Genomic DNA, 11,498 nt, shown 5'->3' with positions numbered 1-11,498 from the left:
GGAGGTGTTGTCTGTGGAATAATACCTTCATAAAAGCAAAACAAAAAAACTAGTAGGGTATGCTAAACATTCTGGCTGCTTGTCATTAAATGTTCTAGCCCTCTGTGCATCTGTGGATGTGATATTTGGGGTGTCTAGGTAGACTGCTGCAATAGAGAAGAGTACTTGGCTGTATAACTTCAATTATAGGCTTATTGTTACTTTACTATTTAATATAACTAATGTAAAATGATTGTGCAAAGTAGTAGGAACTTTGCACTTACATTAGAATAGGAACCTCTGCACTTACACTGAATGGAACTTTTTTGTTTCTACTTTTGGAGGACAGGATACTATACAAATGAGATTTAAGTACAATGAACCACTGAAAATATTGTATTTAAATAAAATGCTTATTTAGTTTCTTAGTGATATTTTTTTTTCTCCTTGATTTTTTTCAGTACCCCAAGTGTGACAATAAAATATGATTCTTTGCCTGCTGCACCAAGCTTCTTAAGTACTTCTTTTGCCATTTGGCCACCTGGCTTCAACTACAATGGTAAGTTATGATTCAGATAATGTATTTTCAGATTCTTTTGCTCTAGTCTGCTAGCTGTCTGGCTGATGAGGAGAACGCCATTAATGTTTCACATTTTCTTAAAAAAAAAAAAAATGGTTTTGCTTGTCACTCCTGAGTTCTGATATTTCTTTTTTTCAGGGATGTCTTCCTTCATAGCTTGTGAGTACTTCTAAACACTTAGTCACTGTCCAGTGCATCATAGGAATTATCATATAAAGCTAGTGGTATGTTTTCAGTCAGGACTGGTGTTAGGCGGTTAGGTACGTATAAATCCTGCATTCACATAGTATTCTTCTATTCACAGGTGATAATATTGCCATGGATTTTTACCTAATGTCAAGCAGTCAGTGAATTGAATGTCTGAAATCATGCGGTTATCCACTAGACTTATATGGAAAGCATGAGTATTTGACATTTTCATATAAACACCTAGGCACTTGAAAATTTAAATGTTCTTTAGTGGCAGGTTCTAATGAGTAATAGCATGTTGTTGTGTGCTTTTTTTTTTCAAGAACAGGTAAGAAATTTTGTATTAGAGACACTGTAGGTGAATGATAAAACGCCTGAGGTTTTTTGCTGTGTATTTCTTTGTTGTTACTGTAGTATGTTTTTCTCCCCTGAATTCTATTCTAATGTATGAAATAACTGGTACTGCCATGTATTGGACATGGCTCATATGCCTTCTGTTTATTGAGCTTCAAGTAAAGGTATTTGCTTTCACGAACAGCTGATAGGGATGGGTTAAACCGAGGAAACAACACAAATATATATGTGGGAAGTAGTACTTATTACAAATGTTTCTAAGCTTTACTGAAGAGTGGAGGATTCTCCAAAACACTTCTCTGTATTTTTTGAATAGTGTAGCCTATTTAAGAGGTTCTGGCTGTGGGGATTATGTGTAAGTTGTTTTTTAAGTAACAGGTTTTTGTGCTGTTGTTAGAGCTTGTCACCAGTACATTCTTAAGGACTTTATCCACCTGCCACTGAAGTGAATGCATTACTTCTTTGACTTACCTGGAGTTGAAGCAAGCCCTAAGCATTCTCCTACAAGACTTTGGTTCCTAGTATTGTCCTCTCTCTCTTCCTTGCCCCAAATCAGTTTCATTGTCTGGTTCATTTAGCAGCTGCACATTATCGCCACACAAAGTAGGTGTCAGAGCTAAAGTAAGTGTCAGAGAAGGAAAGTTAGGGGCCAAGGGAGACTTCCTTTTTTTTTTTGACACCGGTGCTTGTTTATTCTGGTTTGGAATACTTGTCAAATTTTAGTCCAAGAACTCATTATTCTTATTTATGAGGCTGTTTGCTCTTCTTGAAATACATGTCTATCAACTGCAGGTATACTGAAGTGAAAGACATTCCAAAGGAACTAAATCCATTAAAGTAAATGCTATGGAGTATACTATGCTATGGGATAGAGAAGCTTTTGCAGATTTTGATATGTTGTCCTAGGGTTGGGCATACTTCTTAGCCTGCCTTGGAGGAAATCTGGAGTGGAGGTTGTATTTGTTTCTTAGCCACCTAACAGTATGTCGTAAGAAACTCTTCTCAAATTGTATTGTGCACAGAAGTAACGTTCTGAACACAAGATCTTCATTTCCATTTTCTAGAAAAATAACAGTACTAATACTTAGGCACCAGTATCTAAAAGTTAAATGTTTTCTTCCTGGACAACTGTTCAGGGATACTTTGGCCTAGTCTTTCTGTTGAATTAGTAGCCAGCATAAGAAAGGATGTAATCTCTAATTGTTTTGGTTAATATTTGTTACTACTTTTATTAGGCGTAATTTCTATTCCTACTTTTAATTCGAGTTGCCTTTCATTGTTCTAAGACTTCATAATTTAGCCAAAACCTTGCAAGTGTAGACACTTGGTAGTGGGATTAATTGCTGTTGATACAGTTACATGAGGTTTCAACTGCTAAGTTTAGTATGTGCTAAAGAATGTTTGAGCCCATCTTCTAACTATAAATTCATATCAGTAGTAATAGAGTTTTTGTGGTGTTTTTTATGTATGAGGATGTTTAAACAGTTAATTAATTTCTAAAAAAACCCTTTGTAATTCTTGCAGCAACAAGCTTTAGAACTGGCATTGGATCGTGCTGAGGTAAGGAGTAGCTAAGTTATTTGTTTGCACATCATATATTGGTCTCACAGTTAAAAATAACTATTGTATTTTTATATTTCTTCTGAAAAACAATGAAGGAGCATGTTATGTAAATATATATGTGTGTGTATACATAATCACCCATACATGTAACACTGGTTTTGCAAAATTCTCACTAAAATTGCTATGTCATGTGTTTGTCTCTTACCCATTGTACTGAGAACGTCATCAGGTGCAATGATGATAGACTATGCAGGACTTCAGTTTTCCCCTTTTAAACCAGCAAACATGTGTGCTGTGAAATAAGCAGAGCTGTACAGAGACAGCTGGCAGAAATATATGGCAAAATCCTGTTTGCGTTTTTAAGGGTAGCCCACTTAGAACGAAGAGACAAGTGCCTTCACCTTCGTGTTCTTTCATGCTGACATCAGATATAATGGTTACCTTGAACCCTATTATGGGAAATACATGTTTCTGTGGGAGAACCTCTCTTCATTGAAATTCTGAACTAAGGTGTTAATCAAAATACTTCAGACAAACAACAGAGATTTGGAAAAACCTTGTTAGAATATAAGCTACATTTAATGTGGGATAATATCTTTCTTCTTCTTTAATTTACATATTTAATGTACATGAATTGTATTTATGTTACATAGCTCTATAGAGAAAACTAGTGTAAATGCAAGAGACGAGAAAAATTAAACTTCCTGAAGTTGGTTTTGTTGAGTACTTGATTTGTAAGTGTCGAGCCAGTACACATGAATTTGATTGTATCTTAGCATGTTAACTTTAGTAGCGTTAATTAAGTACAGTAGTGTTACTACTACAGTAGTGTTATTTACTACTGTAATTGCAAAACATGAATGTAAAATCAAGACTTTGTGTGCAACTCATGCCGTAGCCCTGAAATGCTGTGTTTCACAGCTAAATTGAGCTGTGTTGATGACTATAACATACACCAGATCATGTTTAGTACACTTTTGAAACAGTCATGTACCATAACTGTTAATTACTTTCTGTATACATAGAACACTGTCTGGTAATGATCTAAAGTTGCATTGTAGCTAGAATTAAATTTCTTTGTAATATATGTTACTTTTTGGTTTACTTTTCTCTTCTAGTATATCATTGAAAGTGCCCGTCAGAGACCTCCCAAAAGAAAATATTTATCCAGTGGAAGGTAGTAAGAGTTTCAGTATTTAGTTTTTAAATAGCATTTCTTTGATTTAATTTTGGTTACATTTTAAGCTTTTTTAATTTCAGAAAATCTGTATTTCAAAAACTCTATGATTTATATATAGAAGAATGTGAAAAAGAGCCTGAGATAAAGGTAAGTGGAAATTGCTGAGAAGCTTTTCATTGCTGTCTAAACAGGCAAGTTCAGAAAATACTTTTTTTATTTCACTTAATTCCTTTGTTAAAAAAATAATAAACTCTGGTTACTGTAGTAGTTACCTAAGGCTAAGGCTACAGGAGAAATGATTATTGTTACTTTTATGGGCTAAACTGTGTAATTTAATGTCATCTTAGTTCAGTTTGAAATAAAAACAAGGTGATGGGAGGGCCAATGACTACCTGATAACCCTAAATCTGTTTTTAAAGGTAATAAAGTAGAATGCTGGCAGAGGATTGTAAAGATCGTGAGATGCTTTTCTATATATGAAAAGAGAGAATTTCAAAAGAATGGTCTAGAATGGAGAAGTGTATCTAACAAGTTTATTAGGTAGCAGTACTATTAAAGAAACTGAGTGATATAATAGGAATAGTAAGGCCTAGACTGGCTTGAGTGACCTGTTCATTCTGATTTCATCCTGTACCACTGAGGTCAGTTGTGGTCAAGTTCAGGGCCAGTGTCAATGCTATGTGCATTGTTGTCAGTATCACTGTTTCAGAATCAATTGCTTCCATGACTGCCATGGGAAAAAATGTGGAGAATTTTTTAGGATCTGCTTTGTTGTAAATTCAGATTTATTTCTCAGATAACTGAACTGCTAAGACGTTTTGTGACATTTTTTCATAACGTTAGCAAAAAAGCTTAAACAGGCTTAGCAACAATAAGGTGTAAAAGGCACAAGCTACTTTGCTAAACTGTGAATATCAAATGGAATGAGAAGAACAACCTGTGGAATCTGCTGTATTGCTGCTTCCCAAGGAAGTAAAAACCAAGGAGGAGACAAAGGGAATGAGATATTAGTTAATGAGCACCTGTAATTCTTTTTGGTGATTCTGATGTAGTTGGTTATATTTAGCATATGATGCTGATTCGAATCACAGACATGAGTAAGGTGTTAAGCAAATTACAGACTTGAAAAGGTTAAAACATCAATAGCGAATGGGTAACAAAATATTTGAGCAGCAGGGAGAAGATTGGGGGCTTGCTAGACTGGAATCTGGAAAAAAAGTAGGATTTTAATGTGATAGTTGTTGCTAAACTAGAAGGCACTTGGCAAACTTACCCAACTATAATAAAATTAAAGTAGTGAAAAGAGTTATAACATCACAGTAGATGAAGTGGATTATTGCTGATCTAGATTTGAGTAAAAAATTAAGTTCTTTCTTGAAGGATTGGAAGCTGCTTATGATAGAAAAATTTGTATTTAGAGCCCTTAGTTCAGTGAACTAAGATGTGGATAGTTAATAGATATCTTGGTCTTGTGTTATGGATTGTAACTGAAAATGAGAAGCTCAAAGATCGAGGTGCGAAGGTTAGAAGATAATGCTATTGTGAAACTTCATCCATGAGCATAGGACTGTTTATTTGTCTCTTAATTTGCACAATAAAACCGAAGAAGGAAATAGTATTCTGACTAGAATTTGGCCAATGACTTGAATGTAGCTTAAAGGTTTTAGTGTACAGAACTGTCAAAGTTTCTATTCCAGTTTTGCACCATTTTGATGGTACAAGTTGTGATTATGTTGTCCCCTCAGAAGCAATTTTTAAATTGACACCGAATATTACTTTTCAGTCTTAACTTTCTTTCTTTATCTTAGCTCTTGTAATACTGCATCTCTCCCATATTCCTGTTTTCTACCCTGCAGTTTACTTGGTCGCTCATATCCTTGTTCTTGGTGTTCATAGGGAAGACCAGATTTTCCACAGTAATTCACGAAGTACTGATTAATTATCCTCTCTTAGTCGAGTCTGCCCAGCTTCATTACTTCTCAGTATCTCTTCTATTTGTGCACATGCACACTAGAGAGAGAACTAACTATGTTGAGGTGATTATCTAGAGCAATTTGTTTCATTTGGACTCCAGTGTGCAGCATTTCTGTACCTAAAAGTTGAAAGAAATAAAAATCAAAACAATAATTTTGGAAGCAGTGTTAAACACGAATGTGGAAACAGACCTGGTCTGTGAGCTTGAAGGATCTATGCTAGGCAGGTAAATCTGAGGAGCTCTGCTACAAAAAAAAAAAAAGTAGAAATCACTGATCAGTCACGTATTCTTAATTGGTGCATTCTGACAGCTGCACGTGGTAGCATCAGTGTGCAAGCATGGAAACATCTCAGAGTAATGAAAGTTTCAGAACACTGTTAATAAAATCACTTGAGTTCCATGTTGAACTAGTGCAAAAACAATAAAGCACATAGAAGCACTTTTACAACAAAGTAGCAGATAAGAGGTACACTGGTAGCTGTGGGGAATGAGTAATTATGATACATGAATAAACCAAATGGTGCCAGATAACAGTGGGGGCTTTTTGTTTGTTTTGGTGGGTTTTTTTGGTCCTTGGTGAATCTTTAATGGTGATGAATGATAAGCAAAGTTGGATGTATTTGGGAAATTGTATAAAACATTGTAGTGCATACATCTTTTTGTTCTTGAAGAAAATATAACTAACTTGCATGTGTAAGGTGAGGGAACAATTGACTGTAAGAATGCACTTTAAAGTAAGGCTAACCTCATTAGGGTAAAACAAGCAGACTTTGTTCAGATCACAGTATTCCTGAAGTTTGATCTGCAACAACTTACCTTAGGTGTTGCTTAGGAAACTGAAATGTTTTCTTGCCTCCACTACAGAGGCTGCATGGCCCTTGTCTTTGAGCTCCATTAATACTAGTGTCTATTGGAATGGTGGCCTAAAGATTGATACAGCCAGTTACATCCTAGTGGAAGTATACTTAGTTATGAGTTGCAGTCTTCTCTCGGGATCTGATTCGTTTCAGCTAGGTCACAAACATCTTTAGACTTCAGTTTATTCCTTGTATTTTGTAACCAAAAAACGATGCTTGACTGTCGTGGTTTAACCCTCGCCAGCAGCTAAGCACCACGCAGCCGCTCCCTCACTCCCCCCACTCCCAGTGGGATGGGGAGGAGAATTGGAAAAAAAGGTAAAACTCATGGGTTGACATAAGAACAGTTTAATAACTAAAGTAAAATATAATAAATAATAATTGTAATGAAAAGGAATATAACAAAAAAAGAAGAGGGAAAAATAAAAAAGAAACAGTGATGCACAATGCAGTTGCTCACCACCCGCTGACCGATGCCAGAGCTGCAATCCCTGCTCCTGGCCAACTCCCCCCAGTTTATATACTGAGCATGATATTCTATGGTATGGAATACCCCTTTGGCTAGTTTGGGTCAGCTGCCCCGGCTGTGCTCCCTCCCAGCTTCTTGCACACCTGCTTGCTGGCAGAGCATGGGAAGCTGAAAAATCCTTAGGATAAGCGCTACGTAGCAACAACTAAAACATCAGCGTGTTATCAACATTATTCTCACACTAAATCCAAAACACAGCACTGTACCATCTTCTAAGAAGAAAATTAACTCTATCCCAGCCAAAACCAGGACACTTCCTCAAGTTGTTTTATCGAGTTGGGTTTTATTTTTTCAGTCAATATATAAAAAACTCTGCTTTGCTTTTTCTGCTTCCTGAAAGAACAATGCTTAGCATTGTTCATGAAGTTAATTTTTGAATAGTTAATAGTTCTGTTGAAGTTGAGACACAATTGTACCTTCCAAGGGACGACATCTGTGCATTCATAAAGTGGTGCTGGGATTAAAGAAATGTGTCCAAAGTCAAGGGAAGAACCTGGGGTGGTTGTTTTAGATTTCCATTTCACAGAGATATAGTAAATGGCTACAAGAGCTTTTTTTTATGGAGGTGATGTGTTTATTTTAAGTTTTTTTGAGCAACTTTTCAGTCGTAAAGGTAAGTGGGAAAATCGATTTAAGATGCTACAGTGAAGGACAAGAAAAGCAGTCATGATAAGATAAAATCATAATTTTCTGTAACACCAGTGCACCGTTGGAGGAGTAGGTATTAAAATTAACATTTCGCTCATAGCCAAGGACGGAGGAGTAACAAACAGCATAAAATCACTACTTCAGTCTTGTTAGGCAGGAGTGCTCAGTATTCTTTATTCAGTGGTAGTCATCAGAAGTCACTGGAAGTGAAAGGAAGCACCCCTGCCTTCTCTGTGCTGCTTCCCAGCCATCGCACAGTCACTGCGGTGCATGCTCAGGAGGGAGGAGTGCTGCTTTTCTGTGGATGAAGTCAGAGAGGGTTAGGAGTTTTAGTTGATGTAACAGAGCAGCATAACTGGTCTGGTTGCTTGGTATCGGAACTCTTGCAATATACTGCGATGAACACTTAAGAAATGTAATATGCCTCAGGCCGCTCCTTGATCTTTAAAATCTTTCCAGACAAGACCTGAGCTAATGCTTAATATCAGCTCTGAGCTAGTATCTCTAATAGCGAGCTCAAAGGAGAAAGCTGATTTTTGTAGTCAAAAAATTTTCCTGCTTAGTGAAATGTAACTTTATCTGCTTATTGAAATGTTTATACTTAAAATGCTAATTTACTCCAATGTCTTGGAGAGACTTTATATTTTAAAATGTGCTTAGAATATGTCTTAAGTTCAGGTCATATGAATGCAGTGTCAAAAATGTTCTTAGGCCTGTGTGATTGTCCTCTCCTCTTTCCTTTACCTGTCTTCCCCCCTCAACATCCTAACCTCCAAAAAAATGAAACAAGCAAAAAAAACCCAAGCCATAACTGGCCAACTACTATTGAACAAAATCTAAAAATTAAAAAATAAACCTAACATGTCATTCACCAAATAAATTTAAATTAGAATGAAGTGATTAACTCAATTTAATTACACTTACAATTGAATTACCATTATATATTTTACTTATGAGGTGTTTAAGGAGCAGAGGCCTTCCATAAAATAAATCTCATGGCTATTTCTTGCATGCATAGACATATTTCTGGGGAAAAAAGATTAACTGTTTATTTAGAAATTCTATGAGTGCTTACTAGTTAGTATAAATTATTCAGTGCCTGTATTTTGGATGGAATAATGCCCTTAATTGAATGATCCTTTTTCTTAAACTCATGAAATCAGTAAAGTTGAATTAGAAATGTTAACGGTATTGTTAGTAACAACTTCTAGAAACAGTATTGATTCTGTCCCAATGATAGAGGAATGGAACTGGGTTTTGGTTTTTTATTGTCGTCTTTTTTATTTTTAAATATAACTTTAGTATAAATAATTAATTTCTCTTAACCTCCCTTACATAACCTGATGATCCTGTTTTAAATCGACTCTTACAGAATTCTCATATTCCTTTCTGTCCTAATACCATTGCATAACTAAATAGAAAGTATTAGTCTATCCAACACTGGGGAAAAAATGCAAGAACTTTTCCATTAAAAGATGACAATATCTCAATTCTTAAGAGAAAAGATGTCAGAGTAGTTGAGTGTTGACTTTGCTCTCAAATGGCATTTGCTGTACCTCGGGCTGCTTCATACTGTGTCTAAGTGAAAGCCTAATAGCTATATCCCCTACTCAGTGATGTGTCTGAAAATTGAAGCAGTGCATGTGCAGTCTCCTGTTTTGGGGTAGATGTTGGGGGGGGTTAATAAGAGTTTTAACTGAAGAAGGTTTTGTGTAACAGGCTGCATCTCCAGAGTCCTGTATGAGGAATTGGCTTTACTGAGCAGTCTCTACCTCTATTGTTGCGATGACATGTTTTCCCCCATTCTCCCCTGCTCGTCCAGTTCTTTCCCCATTAATTCTCCAGGATTTATGTGCTACTTTGTCCTTTTCTCTGTGTTAGTTTCCACGATTTCTAAATTGTAAAAGCCAGTGAGATGTAGTCACCATCATTCATGATGCACGGGGAAGAGTTAACTTTGGGCAATGGTTCTAAAACTACATAGCAGGAGATGGAAAAGATTTTACTCCTTTTTCTCTGCATACCTGTTAAAATGATCTGTTGGATTATATTGCTGTGGGATTTGGGGTTTTGTTTTCAGTCCTTTTCTCTTAGTTCGTTCCCCTATAAGTAATGATTCTGCTTTCTATCTTCTCAATATCTCTGGAAAGATAAATTTGTTCAAAAAGAGATAGCCCGCTACTACTTAGTTGAGTGTATGTGAAATGAGTAGTTGGGCAGGCTTAGTAGTGCACTAGAGTTAACTTCCAATGAATGGCTCCACCCAGACCTGGTATTCAGCTGTGAAATCTAGCCTCTAACCAGAAGGGGTAAAATTATCTGAGGTTTAGAATTCATTGGTTTAAATTCTAAGGGGGCTTTTAAAATGTTTAAATTTGTAGGATGTATATGGGGTCTTTGAAACATACTAATTAATTTTAAAAATCTGTTGTATGTAGAAAAGATCGTTCTTACAGTTAAATAAGGGAATAGTCTCTGCAGCTGCTGGATCAGGTTTCAGCAAATATAGACAAGGCAATGCAGTTAAGAAAGCTTCCAAATGCTGTAATTCATTATTTTAATCCTGGAAAGAAATATCTGCTTCTGTTAGGAATATTTGAAAGTACTAAATATTTTGTTGTTGTTATCAGATAATGTATAGTGAATAAATGATGGTATAAATGATGCTCATAGAAATGATACAAATAATAGTGCACTGTAGATTTACAACATTGTAGCATAGGGTCATTCTTATTAACTTTTGTCTGTGGACTCATAAATCAAGGGGGCTTTAATTTAAATGAGTGTTTTAAAAAAATCTATGTGTATAAGTGCATATAATAATACATAATGTATATACTCTGCTGAATACAGTCCAATTAAATTTAAGTGGGCTTGTTTAGATATATACTTCAACATTAATCTAAATAGTACTCATTATTCTAGCAATTGTTTTTATTTCTACTAATTACTTGATAGTATTATGTTCATGAGCAATGTTTACTTTTAAAGCAGAAGCTGAGGCGAAATGTGAATTTACTTGAGAAGCTGGTGATGCAGGAGACGTTGTCATGTCTGGTAGTGAACCTCTATCCGGGAAATGAGGGTTATTCACTTATGCTCAGGGGAAAAAATGGTTCAGGTAATATTTTTGCTCTTTAACTTTTAAAAATACTCAGAATGCTCTATAAATAGCTAGAATGTGTTGTTGCTTACATTTAACTGTTTAATTTCTAACATAATCCCTTGTGGGGGAAAAAAAAAACCAAACAAAACAACTGTACTTGAACTAAAAATCTACATAAAGCTGTGAGGTGCTCAGAAATGGTCTCTAACAATGCAGTGTAAATCGGTAGATATGAGTCTTTTTGATAGCCTTTCATTCTCTTATTTCCCCTTGGCTTCCTGACTTGCTTATCTGAGTTTCTCTCGCTTCAAGTTCCTTCTGTGAAATTGTTTCTTTCACTGCTTCCTAAATCTAGGTCTGACTAAAGGCATCTGTGTTCCAGTCTGGTTGCATCTTCATGCCACTGGTACTGTGACGTGCAATAAAAGTATACAGTATATCAGCTGGGAGCAAAAATTTTGTCCCATTGGGCTAATAAGGCATGTTGTCTTTTGGCACAATAAGAGCAAAATCAAGCTCTGGGAACAGAAATGGATGT

At 35.8% G+C, this 11,498-nt stretch overlaps 1 protein-coding gene across 7 annotated transcripts in view; it reads left to right on the top strand.

The window, feature by feature from the left end:
* The first annotated feature begins 458 nt into the window (after positions 1 to 458).
* Positions 459 to 11,498, top strand: part of SUPT20H (SPT20 homolog, SAGA complex component) — a 35,736-nt gene continuing 24,696 nt past the window's right edge. For 4 of the 7 annotated variants that reach the window (XM_050915250.1, XM_050915251.1, XM_050915248.1 and 1 more), the window contains exons 1-5: positions 459 to 538; positions 2,627 to 2,662; positions 3,784 to 3,842; positions 3,926 to 3,992; positions 10,849 to 10,975. In XM_050915250.1, the coding sequence (XP_050771207.1) occupies positions 536 to 538; positions 2,627 to 2,662; positions 3,784 to 3,842; positions 3,926 to 3,992; positions 10,849 to 10,975 (292 nt within the window). In that variant the 5' untranslated portion in view covers positions 459 to 535. Of the gene's footprint in view, positions 539 to 2,626; positions 2,663 to 3,783; positions 3,843 to 3,925; positions 3,993 to 10,845; positions 10,976 to 11,498 lie in introns of all 7 variants that reach the window. The other 3 variants (XM_050915245.1, XM_050915247.1, XM_050915244.1) reach the window with 1 other exon arrangement.

The sequence above is a fragment of the Gymnogyps californianus genome, chromosome 1 (assembly GCF_018139145.2).
Source record: "Gymnogyps californianus isolate 813 chromosome 1, ASM1813914v2, whole genome shotgun sequence".
Classification (NCBI taxonomy): domain Eukaryota; kingdom Metazoa; phylum Chordata; class Aves; order Accipitriformes; family Cathartidae; genus Gymnogyps; species Gymnogyps californianus.
Note: the sequence above shows the minus strand (reverse complement) of the source record. Positions and strands in the feature narration are given on the sequence as shown.